Below are 16,703 nucleotides of genomic sequence, written 5' to 3' on the forward strand. Positions count from 1 at the left end.
CGTTCAATGTTTTAATCTTTGTAAACCACTTAGAGAGCTTCACCTATGGGGTGGTATATAAATGCAAATAATAATAATAATAATAATAATAATAATAATAATAATAATAATTTGAACTTAGTATGGGATTTATTGCTGTAATTTTGAACCCTCTTGGGACCAAATTAAGTTGTGGAATTTATAGCCACAGGTTTTATGCTGGCAAAGGACAAAAGCTGTTGAAGGGCCCCATACTTTTAAATAAGCCAAAACCAAAATTACCCAACTTTGCAGGAAATGTGTGTGAACTTTTATGCTAGTTCTGTGAAATTGTTGGTGACATCAGTTGACTGTCCCAGATTTTCTGGGTGCACTTTTATCTTCCAACTTACCTGATGGCCTATGTAGCAAAAGCTACCTTTGGGCTTCCTGCTGAAACAAAAGACAGTGCTGAAACAAGAGATAAAAAAAATAGGGCAAGGCGGAGGGGTGCTCCTAATCATCTGTACTTAAAGTAATCCTTTTTTCTTCTTAAGTCTCTGTATTTTAATTTTTCAGGTTCAGGCTTGGTTCTATCTTGTCCTCCTGGCCTTTTCTAAAAATCTGTCTCGCTGTAGAGCAGTCATCTTCAACCTTTTTGGATCCAGGGCTCACCTTACATTCCAAACTTTAGCAAGACTCACTTTGCTTTTTTCTCTATATGTTCTTGTTTCCCCCCCCCCCACCTCCTCCTCTCTTTAGGATGACCAATTACGAGGGCAGGGGGGACAGGGCTCCAGCATCCTGAACAGAAGATGGGGTGGGGTTTTTTCTAGGTGCAACTTACCATGCCAGGATGAAAAAGCTGCATCTATCTTCTAAGCACTTCCAGCCTTCTTTGAATCTAATCCCTCTCTCCTCTTTAAAAAGAAGAGCCTCAGGCTTGTGAGCTAACTTTGGCCTGCCAGGGTCCCAATCCAGCTGTGCCCCATTCCCCAGGCCCACCCCTTTGCCCCCAACTGCCAATCATCGAGCAGTTTCCAGACTTTGGTTCAGTTTCTCCCCATTCTAAAAGGTCAAAATGGCTCCCCTAAGGCTTAGCTGCTGGCAATAGGAGATTCTGTTGTTTTTTAAATATATTTTGGGCCCACCATTGAAGTACCGCCCTCAAGAGCTTCTGTGCAATGGAATTCAGGCTTTGGGCTGAAAGGAATTTGACAACACTGCACTAGTGGAAACCATCTGAGGTGAGGGCACAAACCCATCAATTGAAGACCAGTGCCACAGATGACAGCAGAAATAATTTATTTGTTGCCTATCATTGGACTCACAGCTTTTCCAAATTTCCACACAGTTGACAAGCCCTTCCTTCACCCCAGCTACAAGATAGCACCTGCCCTTTGTCTCTTCTTTATCAAACTTCTTACTGGTACATCAACAGCTTTTGTTGTTACTTGTGGTGGTGGTTGGTTTTAGGGGGCAACAGGCGTTGAGATCTGATTGCTTACAGACCTGCTATCTTGAATTCTCCAGGTGACTATAGAGGTTGTTGATGGAACAGACTCTGAATCAGAGAAGGATCTTCAAAAAGAAAGCAGCAAGCCCAGCTGGCCTGTCCCATCACCAGACTGGCGGAACTGGTGGCAGAGATCAGCACCCACAGTCACCCGCATGAGTAGCGGTGACCAGGATTACAAGTATGATAGCACAACTGGAGACAGCAACTTCCTAAACCCCCTTAATGGTGGGTGGGACAGGCAAGCGCCTAGTCACCGGACATTTGAATCAAAGGAACAGCCAGAATATGGTGAGTGAGCATTCTAACCCGCTTGCTGTCATCTCAGGATCTATATAGGTATGTTACCGTTTTGCCACGCTCACTTTGCCTTCAGGAATTCTAGAGTGGCTTCAGCTGATACAGGTTGCTAAGCCCCTCGCCCAACTCCTCCGGGCTTTCCAAGGTAATCCTACCCCCCCTCTCTGCCTCTTCGCTCTCCCCCCCATGAAGGGGGCAGTGCCACGGTCCAGAGCATGAGCGAGGCACGGCTGGGGCCCTTGGTGGCCAGGTGGGAGGCCGCTTGCCTGCTGTGAGCTGAGGCCCCGGCCTAATCTCATGTGAGCTGGGCGGATGGCCCAAGGCTGACTGGAACCCCGGGGAGAGAGAGACACCTGCTCCCCCTCCCTCTGACCTCCCTGCCCCCCAGGTCTGCCAGACGGTGCTGTATCGGCAGCCTCCAAGCAGCCCACACACCCTTCCAGCCCTTCTGGCGCCAGGCTTTCCAAGGTAATCCTACCCCTTTCTGCCTCTTCGCGCCCCCCCCCATGAAGGGGGCAGCGCCACGGTCTGGAGCATGAGCGGGGCACGGCTGGGGCCCTTGGTGGCCAGGTGGGAGGCCGCTCGCCTGCTGTGAGCCCAGGCCCCGGCCTAATCTCACACGAACTGGGCGGATGGCCCAAGGCTGACTGGAACCCTGGGGAGAGGGGGACACCTGCTCCCCCTCCCTCCGACCTCCCTGCCACCCAGGTCTGCCAGACGGCGCTGTATCAGCAGCCTCCAAGCAGCCCACACACCCCTCCAGCCCTTCTGGCCCCAGGCTTTCCAAGGTAATCCTACCCCCCTTTCTGCCTCTTCGCTCCCCCCCACATAAAGGGGGCAGCACCATGGTCCGGAGCATGAGCGAGGCATGGCCGGGGCCCTTGGTGGCCAGGTGGGAGGCCGCTCGCCTGCTGTGAATGAATAAATAAATAAAATGCGATATTAAATTAATAAACTTTAAGATATGCTACAACGGCGTATGTTACGCCGGGTACAGCTAGTTTGTAATAATGCTCTAGAGATGAGACAAGAATGATTGGACACCACTGACAATGGTTAGCAGGGGAGGAGAAAGTCAGGCAGAAATCAGATTAAAAAGGAAGCATGTTTCAACATGTTTAATGTATTTGTTCATTCATTTCCTGAGGGGAACACACATGTCTATCAGTATTTATATATTTAAAATCTAATAGCGAACTCATTCTTCAAATGTAGAGCCTTGTGTAGCCACAATGGCACCATCAGTGCAGAAGAGCATGATATCAGCAGGGTTGGGGGAATTCCATCATTTACAGAAGTACAAAGTAAAACCATAAATGGGGGAGTGGGGGAATAAAATTCAAACACAGTCCATTGAGGACTGAACACGCTCAGTGGACAAAGAATGCTGACTGACAGGGGGTGGGGAGATGGAAAAGTGGAAGGGATGGAATGGAGTAACATGGCTGGTTGGAATTCTGAAAAGCAACGCTCCATGCTGCAACATTTTGTTGCAGGTCACGCTTGGATAGACCAAACCAATCCTTAGCTAGCAACACTATTTATTTGTTTGTTTTTCTTGATGCATCTACTTTTATAAGCCAGCCTTTATTTTAATCAACTTTTCCCCACCTAATTTGTCTTGTTCCTCCCTTGCAGACTACATAGATGGCGAGGGAGACTGGAGCCCTTGGTCCATTTGTAGTATAACCTGTGGAAGCGGCAATCAGAAGCGCACAAGGACCTGTGGGTACGCCTGCACAGCTACTGAATCGAGGACATGTGACGGGCCAAACTGTCCAGGTTAGGCTCAGCTAAACTGCAGTTGACCTGAATTTATAGACCTGGTTGTAACCCTTTGCCAATGAAAATCATTATATTTATTGATAAATAGTAGAAATAGATGCCACCAAATATCTGCGTTTGTCAGCTTTGTCCTGCCTTTACAAAACACAGAATGAAAGAAAATGCTTTTCCTTTCTAAAAGACCTCAAACAACATTGTTCACACTGCATACTTCCAAATTTAAACAGAGACTACAGATAGTGAGGCAAGAGGGGGCGGGGGGGAAGCATTTCATGCAAGATGGGGTGCTGCAGGAATTAAGAGGATCCTTCCTTCTGAAGTTCTGATTGCTTTCTCCATTTATTGTACTGCTTAAAAAAGTTAGTAAGATAATGTGCTGCCTCAGAGATTGTGCAGTGACACCATGTTTCAGAGCACAGAGAAATATAACATTATGCTGTGCTTTTCCCATGGAGGGGATCACAGCAGCTCTGCAAGTTCTAAGCCTAATGCCTCCAATGTGGTGTCTTATGCAAACACTGGATATGGTCAAGGAGGCCCTTCACGCTGATGAAAACATGCTGCTAACCATAAGTTAGCATAGCCATTGGAGAGCTCCCTACTCAGCTTTTCATCACACTGTGTTAACTATAGATGTGCACGTAGGAAATACATTGAGTTATTCAGAACACTCATGAATGAAGCTGTAGCTCACTTGAAATGAGCGCACTATGTCACAGTAGTAATCCCCCCAAGGAGAATGTAGCTTACTCCTTAACAAAGCTATTGTATAGTGTGGAAGAGGGAGATTCCGTGGAGCGACCACCACTTCCTGAGCCTTGCTGGCTCACTGCAGGAGTTGGGAGGCAACATATTTTTAGTTTCCCTCCCAATGACTCCAGTGTCCTTGGCATACCTCTGATATGCCCCGTTTCTGCCTCCACTGCCAGAGATTCACCTGGATACTCCGGCAATTTAAGTGCTGTCTTCATTCTCCAACAGCACTTACTCTTCTTCCTACAGCTCCTCAATGGGCCAAATGTTGGCTATAGGATGGCAACGTAACAATGGGGAAGGAATTCATTCAATTCACATTTTAATGTGAACTTCGCACTTTCAAACCAATACGTGAACTGAAACTCAGTTATATCTCAAAATTCTCCAATTAAAAATGCACATACCAGTGAAAAGCATTCAAAACTGCATTATGTCAGGAAAATTATTGCAAAAAAAGCGTAATTAGGCAAAAATGTATAGAAAAATATGTGTATTAGGAGAAATAAAGACAAAAATGCATATGAATTTCTGCATGGTTGTTTTAAAAATCTCAACGTTCACCAACAGAGTTGGACAGCATGTTGCCTTCTAGATGTTTTGGCCTATAAGTCCCATAATCCCTCACCATTAGCTATTCTGGCTAGGCCTGATGGGAGTTGTATTCCAAAACATCTGGAGGGCTAAAAAAAACATCAAAATGTTCTTTTAGCCCGGGGAGAGAACACTATCAGGTAGGTCTTTCCTCTTCCCATGTGGCTAGGTCATTTAAACATGCTCATAAATAAGTTGATACCACATGGCTGGGAGAACATCTCCAAGACATCTTTTTTTGTGCTTGTTCTCATGTACAAGCCTTGTGTGGCGTGGAGTGGTAAGCAGCAGTTACTGCAGCTGAAACTCCCCATGGCCTGAGTTTGATCACAGCGGAAGCTGGTTCTCAGGCAGCCGGCTCAGGTCAACTCAGTCTTCCATCCTTCCGAGGTCAGTAAAATGAGTACCCAGCTAGCTGGGGGAAAGGTAACTGCGACTGGGCAAACCACCCCGCTACAAAGTCTGCCGAGAAAACGTCAGCGAAAGCAGGCGTCCCTCTAGGAGTCAGCAATGACTCAAGTGCTTGCACAAGAGGTTCCTTTCCTTTCCTTCCTTCTCATGTTGTAGTGGTTTCAAGTTGGGATGGCTTCTTATATTGGAAATATATTAATATCCCAAACATTTGAACTATTGCTGTGTAAGCCTCGGGCCTCGGATTCGGAAATCCAAATCACAGAGGCCATTTTATGAAGGATCCGCCATTTTATTGCACAGCCCTAGACCTCTGTAAGGAAGTAACAGCTACAACTCCCAGCATGCAGTGCCTGAGAGGGCTGCACCAGGAACAGTGGGCACAAATGGCCTTGTCACTGCCACCGTGATCCAGGATTCTCCAGTCACCCCTCAGATGCATGCTTCCCCCGCGCGTTGCCCGCTTCTCAGTCATGGGAGTATCCTGGATTGCGGCAGCAGCAGCTGATCACACCAGAGAGCAGAGGATTGTGGTGAAGAGCAGCCGATCACAGCAGCGGTGAAGCCACATGTGTGCCCACTGTTCCTGGCCCGCAGTAAGTGCAGCCCTGCCATGCATTGCATGCTGGGAGTTGTAGGCTGTTACTTCCTTACGGAGGCCTAGAGCTGTGCAATGCTGTTGTGGAATGGCCTCCATGATTCTGATTTCCAAATTTGAGGCCTGAGGCTTGCATGGCCTTAATTTGCACCACCATAAATGCCAATTACATTGTCTTAATAAGGCTGTAACACCAGTAGTACATCCTGTTTTTGTATATTATTATTATTATTATTATTATTATTATTATTATTATTATTATTATTAAAAAAGGTGCTAGTGTAGCATTTGGAAACCGTGTGCCATTTGCTGGCACGCCAAGCATAAACTAATGAAAAACTGTCCATCTACTTAGTTTCTAGTCATTGCAGTTATCACGATTGCTGAGATGTCCAATGAAGCCTGAAACAGCACAAAAGAATATTAAAACAGTGTACTCATCTCAAGACCATTCTAAATATCTGAGAGATAAGAGACTGCGTGTGTGGATGAGATTTCCTTTGCTGTGTATTGGATTACATGTTTTTGTTGGGCTCCAGAAGAAAGTTCTCTCTCTCTCTCTCTCTCTCTCTCTCTCTCTCTCTCTCTCTCTCTGAATAAATGAAAGAATTTAAAGAGTATGAATGTTATGAGAGGAGCTCGCACTGCTGGGATACTGATGCAAGCACAATTTTTCTTCTGCCTTTTATTATTTTCCATTAAGGAAAAAAACTGCTTTCTTTAGGGATCGAAGACACCTTCAGGACGGCAGCCACAGAAGTGAGTTTGCTTGCAGGAAGTGAAGAATTCAATGCTACCAAGCTATTTGAAGTCGGTAAGGAGCCAGTAGCAGGGGAGTATCCTCTTTCAGAATTCGTTAAGAGAGAGGGGCAGGCTTCAAACTGCACAGCAGAGGCCCAATTACAGGAAAAAGGCCCTTCTTCAGGAGACAGAGGCCAATGCTAAAATGTGTGTGTGGGGTAAGCTGTCAAATCCCTTCCCAATTACATTGTGCCTACATGCTGTGGGTGTTGATCCATCTAGGAACACGTACCCTCTACCCCTTCCGTTGTGGTTTCCAGTGGAAACTTCTAACTAAAGCGGTCTTCCTCAATCTGGTGACTTCCCGATGTTTTGAACTTCAGCTCCCATCAGCCCCAGCCAGCATGGCCAATGGTCAAGAATGCTGGGAGTTGTAGTCAAAAACATCTGGAGGCACCAGGTTGGGGAAGGCTGAACTAAAGTTTCCAACTACAGCTGTGTCATAGGTTACTTGATTCATCATAAGTCTTTATTTAAAGACCAAGTGCAAAAACTGAGCACTACAGCAGCATAAATGGCATTCAGTGTGCCTTTATAAACAATAAATAGTATTTCAAGCTCTGTCCACACTGGTTAGGATGTGGTTAACCCAGAGCATTGCATAGGGGTGCAATAGCATTGCAAAACCAAGGATTTTCCATAGACAAAGTTTTGACCCTGTCCTTTCCTCCAGATACATATTCCTCACCTCATCAGTCATCCGTGTTCTGCTAGGAGCACATTCTGATTTGCCCAGATTCTTTGCTGTCTCCCCACATATTACAGGATTGGAATGTGAAGCACTTATGGCTTCATTTATAAGGAGCTGTTTCAATATCATCAGTTAAAAGACGATAGTTTCTGTGCCTTAGTGCAGCTGCTTGGAAGAGGCCCTCAAGGAGGCGGAAGGGTTTGTTCAGCCAAAGATGAACTCAAGTTTTATTTTGTAAAAACAATAACAAAGAAAGAACCCCATAGAAACTTGGTTTTCCGGTATCACCAGACAACAGTACACCTGCTTTAGGGTAGCTGAAGACTGTCATGTTTTTTAAAAAACAGAAGATACATATTCAGGGGCGAAAGGGTGAGAGACCCACATAATGACAGTAAAATTTATAACTGCATCCTCTTCTCCCCACTGCTGCATTCCCTCTGTGTGCACTCCAGAACCTCCAGAAGAGACTTGGGGGCATGGGGGTAGGTGCTCTGCAGCAGTGGGGAGAGGAGAGGAGGTATGACCCCAGCTCCAAAAGCCATCTCCTTCCTTTGCTGGAATGAGAATTCTGAATCCGACGCCCTGGAAGCAACTGCATGACTTTATGGTATTTATTTCTTCGCTACCTTTTAAGGAAAAGCCTTTACAAGTTGGCTTATGAAAAGGCAAAAACATGAGACTACAGAGTCACATTCTAATCAAATGCAGTTATTTAAAACAGCAGTTTAAGTATTTTTATGAGTCTTCTGCTGGTTCGTGAAAACTTTTGAACATTGATAACAGTTTAATGACAGTAGCGTCTTTAAATAAACGTCCAGACCTGTATCTCAACTAAAAGCAACCAATAAAAGATAGTTTTTAAAGGTCCATTTAAAAGCTTGTAAGCAGAGAGCCAAACACATATCACTTGGGAGAGAGGTCCGCATTAGCATGATTTTAGGATGGAAGGCAAGGCAGCTCTTTACTATTAAGGTGCAATGTGGGCTGCCCTTTTTCAAAAATCTGCATTTTGTCCTCTGAAATATTGGTCAGTTGGTTCCATATTGAGGCACGTGCAGCTTGAATGGCTGAAGCCAAATTCCTCCTCCCCGTTGCTGTGCTTCCAGCCCCATAAAAATGCTGAACATGACTCAGTGGACACAGCTAAATGGAATGAAAATGGGACAGAGGTATCTTATATGAGCAGAGTCCTTTCGTTCATGGAAAGCGGATCCTGGATCCAACACAGTAAGACAGGCATGAAGAACCTCCAGTCCACAGACCCACTTGGTTACACCCCTCCCTTCATGAAACCTCTTTCCAGACCCCACCAACCCTGGCCTGAAGGCTACCAGCAGCTTGGGGCAAGGAGAGAAATCATCTGGTTATCTCCACTCTGTGACTGGAGATAACTGAGGGATTTCCTTAATGCAAGGACAAGCGGCAGATCACAGAAAGGAGACAAGGTAGCTGCAACCATTTGGCTGCTGGTTGCAGAAGCTTCTGCAAGTACCAGCTGAGTGCACTTCACTCCGTTATCATTCCCCATGTGAGTAACGAGAAGCAGGAGTGAAGCCAGGCTGCGCACTCAGCTAGTACTTGCCAGAGTTCCTGCAGGTGCTGCTTCCCTCATCTTTTCCCTTTTCACAGGGAAAGTGAAACCAGCTCCCTGCCTGAAGTGCTGGCTAGGAAAGGTGCTTTGGCTGGGGACCCAATAACATCGGTCAGCATGGCATGATCACATCCGTGATGTTGTTTAGCCCACTGAGGGGGTAGGTGGGTCGTCCAACCCACCCACCCCACCTAAAAGTAGTTCCCCACCCCTAGAGTAAGTCAGACATTTGTAATTTCAGTACAGTAAGTATAGACTTTTCGTATCCCTCATTTTCTTCCCAGATACTGACAGCTGTGAAAGGTGGATGAGCTGCAAAAGTGAATTCTTAAAGAAGTACATGCACAAAGTGGTCAATGACCTTCCTGCTTGCCCTTGTGCGTATCCCACAGAAGTAGCCTACAGCATTGCAGATATCTATGACCGGCTTAAGCGGAAGAACTTCCGCTGGAAAGATGCGAGTGGACCAAAGGAAAAACTGGAGATCTATAAGCCTACTGCTCGCTATTGTATCCGGTCCATGCTGTCCCTGGAGAGCACCACACTGGCAGCTCAGCATTGCTGCTATGATGACAGCATGCAGCTCATTACCAGGGGCAAAGGAGCCGGCACACCCAACCTGATCAGCATAGAATTCTCGGCAGAACTACATTACAAAGTGGACATTTTGCCCTGGATCATTTGCAAAGGAGACTGGAGCAGATATAATGAAGCCCGGCCACCTAACAATGGTCAAAAATGTACAGAGAATCCTTCGGAAGAGGACTATTACAGACAATTCCAGGAAGCAAGGGAGTACTGAAAGAAAGAGAAAAGAGCCAGCCTCTTTCAAAGTGCGCAAAACACAGCTGGTTGCTCTGCAGGACACAAAATTGAATATATTGGAGTGAACCTTGCCCCTCCCCGGTAACTGTATATAGTTGTATAGAATACACATTTTTCATAGATAGGTGTTATTTATATATGCATATACAAACGGCATACTGGCAAATAGTCACGGAGTTGTCTTGACAGCCATTTATGTAGTGACATGCATTCTGCAACAGTGTGAGGTTTTATGTTTAAAACCCATGCTCGTTTAAGTACTTGGGAATGATCTTTTGTTGGTGTTCTTAGCTAAATCTGGGTCCCACTGGATTCCGTGCAAAAAGCTCAGTTTTCTGTGGCTGAAGAAACAGATCTTAAGAGTTGGATCCTCAAATGAAAACCCTGTTCATTTAGAAGGGACTTTTGCTAGTGGAGAGAATGATCTTGGGGGGGGGGGGGGGTTACTTAATATTCTGTGGTGGTTTCAAGCTGTATCTGAAGGTAGTATTTCTGCTCAGGAGAGAATACTACCACAAGGTCCACTGCAGCCAGGAACAAAAATCAACATTGGATCAAATTGTGTCTATGCAGGAGTCAGGCTTCGATTTGGGTCAAAGGCCATGCATATGGTTGACTTCCATGAGTAGAAAATTGTAATGCCTAAAGTACACCTTTGACAACCTCAGAGAGCCCTTCCTGTACTATGTGCAATGAGCACCTACCGGATGTGTTTGTTAAATCAAGTGGGAGGAACCGCAACGGGACGATATAAAATTGTTTCTATACATAAATTATTTAATACAAATGCAGTTAAGCATAATTTCTTTAGAGATATATTAATGACACTATTTAGCCATATTTATGAGAGGATGTAAAAACATTTCGAAACGACAGGACAATATTTGGACACGATGGCCTTATAGGGCCCCTTCCAACTCTACTATTCTATGGTAGGTATAACAGACGAAGCAGAACCACGCTCTTGTAATTCCCCTTTCAGAGGGGCAACTTATCTTGCAGTTCAACCTGACATAAGGCCAGCTACAAAGAGTGCTTATCTCTGGGCATCTACGACTACTACAATAGTTGTTGTTGTTATTGTAATTATTATTATTAATCATGCCACCACCCAAAAATAAGGCCTTGGAAGATTTTTACATGAATGTATTAATACCCTCCAAGGCCTTCTTCACGCATCACATATAGGATTACAAGGACCTATGTTACAAATGCATGGTACAAACTTCTGTATCATACAGGTACACTTGTCCAGGAACCGGCATTGACTGCATCTCCCTTTTGAGAGTCCAATTGCTGACTAACCTTGGTTTAACAGCCTTAAGTGATCACCAACTTGAAGCAGGCTTACCCACTATGCATAAAGCAAAACATGTTCAGTATCTTAATATTCAGGAATTACAATAAAATAATAATAATAATAATAATAATAATAATAATAATAATAATAATAATAATAATACAACCAGACCATTTAATTGGGATAGGTATCAAATGTGTTCTGTACTGAAGGTTAAAGGTTTGTTATACTTTATGGTGGACAGTGGTAGTTTCCCAGGTTCAAATTATCCATAAATAATCATTATTGGTATACGAGTTCACTCGCCTATTTAGGACCTATTAACCCAGTCATTTTAAATGCTTCTTAATAGAAGTAGTTTTGGTAGGAAGGCAGGGACATATTCTCCATGTCCTGTTCTGGTCCACCAAAATTGAGAATGCTTTCAGTGGATTCAAATGCACTTAACTATATATTTGTAATTTGTTCTTACAACGGCATTGAGAAAATGATCCAATCCATTTCAGTAGCCATGCACTACCATCCTGCTAATTTAAGCAGCATTCATGTTAAGTCTATAATGTATGCACAAACTCCAATTCTGAAAGAATGTGCTATACAGAGAGTTGTTGTTGTTTTTAACACACACATTACTAGGTATTGGGTTGGTTCCAGATCCATGCTCGATCAACTGCACTGGCAGAAGAGGACTCCCCAACCACTCTGTCTGACAGCAGCCCCTCCAGTCCCCTGAAAATATTACACAGAGTGTCAGGAGACTTGCTAAGTGGTGTGTGTGGAGGGGAAGGCGGAGAGATGGAATCCCCCAAAATGGTGAGCATAGCCCTTCCTCTCATGGAAGGCAGTTTCTGGATTGAAGACATTCTTCTTATCAAGCCTGTATACCAAATAAATGCACCGTGTTATGCAAAAACATAATTATCTCTTAAAAAGTCTTTAACAATGAGGGGATGGAGAGTTATAAATTCTTTAATTTAACTGCATTATCTTTGTAGTGTATTTATTATTCAGCTTTACTTAACATGCATCTGCAAAGTTCGCCATGTACGGAAAGAGACTTTCTGAGAGGCATGAATATGTTTCATAAAACATAAACCCAAAGCAAGCTTCACATAAACCCAAAGCGAATTTATAAATAAAGCTATACTGAGACAGCTGTTCACTTGCATTCTCATTAAATGGAAGTTAAAATTCAACAGGGGGAAGGTGCTTGTAGTTCAATGAGGAGAGCCAGGTGAAGTGGGATCCCCTTCCAAGGCCACCCAGTGACAGTGTCTTCTGGTGGAATGGCTTAAAAAATTATTGTGCATGCACTAATGGCTTTAGTGCCTCACCAGCAGCCTGGGACAGAATCAACGTGGAAGGAACTTCAAAAAGTAGCTTGCATTGTGAGGTCTAAGTAACACACTATTAACATCGGCAGTTGCAACAAGACTTGTCAAGGTGAAAGGAGGGAATTATTTTAGAGTTTGTCTCTCACCTCATTTATTAAAATCCCATTGCCTCCGACCTGCCAAGACTAGAAATACTTTGGCAGACCACAACAATATGTTTTCAGGATCACTGCAGCTTTCCCCAGCACCAGCCTTGGAACAGATCACAGGGAGAACTATTTCACTCTCTGTGGTCTTCTGTAATAGTATTCTAAAATAATACTAATGATATTATTTTTGCTTGGAAAAAATGATTTTTATAGCCAGTTATATTTAGTATCCCATTGACAACTGTGACAGCACGGCCCAATTTTGCTTCTGGCTCCAGCTTGGAGAAGTCCATGAATGGCTTAGCTAGGGCTTGATTTTGTAAGTAATGAAGTGTGCATCTGTGTGTAATGTAATGAGAGCTTTCTTAACATAACATGGAGTCCCTAATCAGAGATCAGAAGACCTTAACACCAAGCATTGTGCAAACCAGAGGCATAAGTAAGACAGTCTCCCTCTGTGTGGGGATGGCACAGTATGTGACCTACAAGACAGCAACCAGGATGATCAGGGGTCTGGAAACAGAGCCCTATGAAGAGAGACTGAAAGAACTGGGCCTGTTTAGCCTGGAGAAGAGAAGATTGAGGGGAGACATGATAGCACTCTTCAAATACTTAAAAGGTTGTCACACAGAGGAGGGCCAGGGTCTCTTCTCGATCCTCCCAGAGTGCAGGACACGGAATAACGGGCTCAAGTTAAAGGAAGCCAGATTCCGGCTGGACATCAGGAAAAAAATCCTGACTGTTAGAGCGGTATGACAATGGAACCAGTTACCTAGGGAGGTTGTGGGCTCTCCCACACTAGAGTCATTCAAGAGGCAGCTGGACAACCATCTGTCAGGGATGCTTTAAGGTGGATTCCTGCATTGAGCAGGGGGTTGGACTCGATGGCCTTGTAAGCCCCTTCCAACTCTGCTATTCTATGATTCTATGATGATCTCTTCAGCTCAAGTTTGGCTTTTAAATGGCATTATGATAGCCCTGTTCTCAAAAGTGAGAAAATAACATGGGGAAGAAGAAGAAGAGTGGATTTATGGGGCAGTATCCAATGTTACCTGTGCACCTCCGCTGATTATGCTGTATTGTGGGACCCAGTGCCAGTGCAACAGGCCTAGAGCCCCAGAAATAAGCTGAAATTCTCACTTCCAGCATGGGACAGGTCCACAGTACTTCCTTCTACAAGCTTCGGTGACCCATTTCAAAAACAAGCATTTCTGCTCATTTTTGGTTGTTTTAGGAAGTGCTAGCTTCCTGTTGTGCCTGTGGTAGGCCTTGCTGGTGCACAGGCACTATTGGATACTGCCCATATCATCCATGCACATGTACATGTGCACTCTGAACCATAGACATAGGCCATGTTGGCTACCACTTTCCTCCATACTGCTCTGGAATGACACAATGTCCAGGGCATTCGGTGAAAAGAAAATGGTGGCTGCCAGGAACAGCCACAGAAATCTGGTCCATTATCGCCACTGGTAGAGAAAGGCAGCCCACCTTCAAATGCAGTCAATGAATCAGGAGAAAAGAAAAATGTAGCCATTCGTAACCCCATGCATTTGTTTGGAACAAATGAAAATTGAAGTGAATGGATTTCAATCTCAGTTTTTCATTCATTCATTCCCCCAAATGAACGCACATCCCAACCTGAATTCTTTAACTGAGGATGTTAGGAAGTGAACCTCAGATCTCACACATTCGGGTTCTCAGGGTTATATTTCTCTCTATGAGCTACTTAAGATTTGCTTTCTTTGCTGAAATATTCCATTAGGCACAAATCCTGGACGTTATGTCTTTGTCATATTTAACATGCTAAGTGCCCAATCTTATGGCATGCAGCATCACTGGTCAGAACTCCCTGAACTCAGATTCTTCCGAGAATCCTATGCCCTGACGGGCTCAAGTTGTCAAGGCAGGGTGAGTGGTATTTATTCCTTCATTCGTAATATTTATAAACCACACATACACTGCCTGGAGACACCCAAAGTAATGCACATGTTTTAAAAGCAGCTCTTAAAACAAACTATAAAATACCATTAAAAAAAATAAACTAAAAACAATGGCAACAGCAGCCACAAATAACATACCAGTCTCAGAAGTAACGGAGTTTCACTCGGCAGCTAGCAAAAAGGTTTTTTTAAAAATGAGAACATTTTCTGGCTGGATAACAGCTGGGAAGTAGCCAAGAGAGATTTCCTTGCTCGAGAGCCTTCTGTGGCATTGGTGCAGTAACAGAAGAAGCTCTCCTCCTTGCTCTCATGTTTGTTTGTTTGTGTTTTACTTAAGCGGGTGATGAAATAGTGGAGTCAAGCTTCCCTCAAAGATCTCAGAGAAAGGCGAGGAACGTGTGGGAAAAGATAGTCCCTCACATCAAGGAGTTGTCTGAACAGGGGACAGGTAAATTAAAAAAAAAAGGAAAAATACAAACGATAAACAATAATAAGTACAGTGCATAATAAAACAAAGATAAACTAGCAGAAAAGGATAACAACAAAACAGCAGCAAAATAAAACAGTGCAAAGATCTAAAATATAGGGAGGAAGAGAGAGAGAACATGTGACCCTCCAGATGTTGTTGGACTCTGTCTTCCATCAGGCCCAGCCAGGATGGCCAATCATCAAGGAATATGGGAGTTGTAGTCCAACATATGGAAGGACACCAATCCCAACCCCTGATCCAAAAGCACTAAAAACAAAAAATGTCTTCAGCTGGTGTTGAAAATATAATATAGCCACCAGGCATCATGGGAAGGTGAGGAAAGCACTCCACAGATGGGGTGCCACCACTGAAAAGGCTCCTCTTTTGTAGCCATCCATCTTGTCTCATTTGGTGGAGGCACCTGAAGGAGGGCCTCAGAGGCTAAGTCTTTGTCTGAAAGCTTTGAGTTTCCTTTGTGAGTCTATGGCAGGTTTACACAACTTGTGGCCCACTAAGCAAATCACAGCTAACCAAGCCATGAATTATACTGAGTATTTCACACAAACACCATTTTTGGATTCACGCCCCTGCTGACTTAAGAGCCACTAGACTCCTCTGCTACTCATAGCCTGGGGAATACTGCTGGGTGGGTGCGTGTCAGTGGAACACACATAGATTATTCATTGTTGTTGTTGTTTATAAACCACTCTAATCTAAAAAAGATTCCTGAGCAGTGAACATTAAAGAACAACAATCAAAATACAAAAGAATAAAAAAGATCTCAGTATTGGGGACTGCTGCTGCTGCGATTGAACACCCAATCCTCCCCCCTGACCCTTGGCACGTTCGATCACCCTAAATTGAAAAGCCCATTTAATGGGATTTGAAACCAGCTCTGTATAACCTGTTATCTATCTCCGCCTGTTCGTTCTCTCTCTCTCTCTCTCTCTCTCTCTCTCTCTCTCTCTCTCTCTCTCTCTCTCACACACACACACACACACACACACACACACACACACACACTGCCTAACATATAGCAGTGGGACACAGCTGCATTTCTTTTATGTGAAGTAAACAAGTGACTCATCGTATGGTAGGGAACCCAAAAGATGAGCAGATTATATCCACAGTCTTTCCTGGTAAGCCTCACCAGTGAATTTATAAAATATTGCCATTTCTCTCCATCCCGGCATGTACATTTTCAGACTTTTCATAGATATGTGCCTTTGGATCTGCCACTGCGCTGTTCAGTATGAGGAGCAGCACGAAGCCCAAAACAGCTGCAGTCATTACAATGTGCCATTGCCAAAACCGATAATATCATAGCAAGGGAAAAAAGGGGGAAGTGGGTTTTTCTGGGTGGGTGGGTGCTTTTACATAAGGTGCAACCTATAGGCTTGGCAACCTGCAAGCCCTAAGGCTCCACATGGCCCTCAGCCTAATTTCAAAAGTGTTCTGTTCAGACCTCTGGGAAGAGCAATCTGTCCTCTCTCTGACAGCACACTGCATGAGGGAAAAGGAGACAGGAATTGGGGGGGGAAGAGAGAGACCGGGGTGGGTGGGGGAGAGGATAGCTAATTATGGCTATGGCCCCACCCACATTGGTTTCAGCCCCATCCACTCCCAGCATGCACCCTGATAAATGACCCCAAGAGAGTGCAGCTCTCAACAGAAAAAAGGTT

The 16,703-nt window shown here is 44.4% G+C and overlaps 1 protein-coding gene across 2 annotated transcripts in view; it reads left to right on the forward strand.

Moving 5' to 3' along the window:
• Positions 1 to 16,703, forward strand: part of ISM1 (isthmin 1) — a 325,195-nt gene that overhangs the window by 40,617 nt on the left and 267,875 nt on the right. Inside the window, exons 3-6 of one of the 2 annotated variants that reach the window (XM_063125344.1) lie at positions 1,492 to 1,765; positions 3,413 to 3,556; positions 6,619 to 6,729; positions 9,286 to 10,237. In XM_063125344.1, the coding sequence (XP_062981414.1) occupies positions 1,492 to 1,765; positions 3,413 to 3,556; positions 6,619 to 6,729; positions 9,286 to 9,803 (1,047 nt within the window). In that variant the 3' untranslated portion in view covers positions 9,804 to 10,237. The remainder of the gene's footprint in view (positions 1 to 1,491; positions 1,766 to 3,412; positions 3,557 to 6,618; positions 6,730 to 9,285; positions 10,238 to 16,703) is intronic. The other variant, XM_063125345.1, reaches the window with a different exon arrangement.

Source organism: Elgaria multicarinata, chromosome 4 (genome assembly GCF_023053635.1).
Source record: "Elgaria multicarinata webbii isolate HBS135686 ecotype San Diego chromosome 4, rElgMul1.1.pri, whole genome shotgun sequence".
NCBI classification, from domain to species: domain Eukaryota; kingdom Metazoa; phylum Chordata; class Lepidosauria; order Squamata; family Anguidae; genus Elgaria; species Elgaria multicarinata.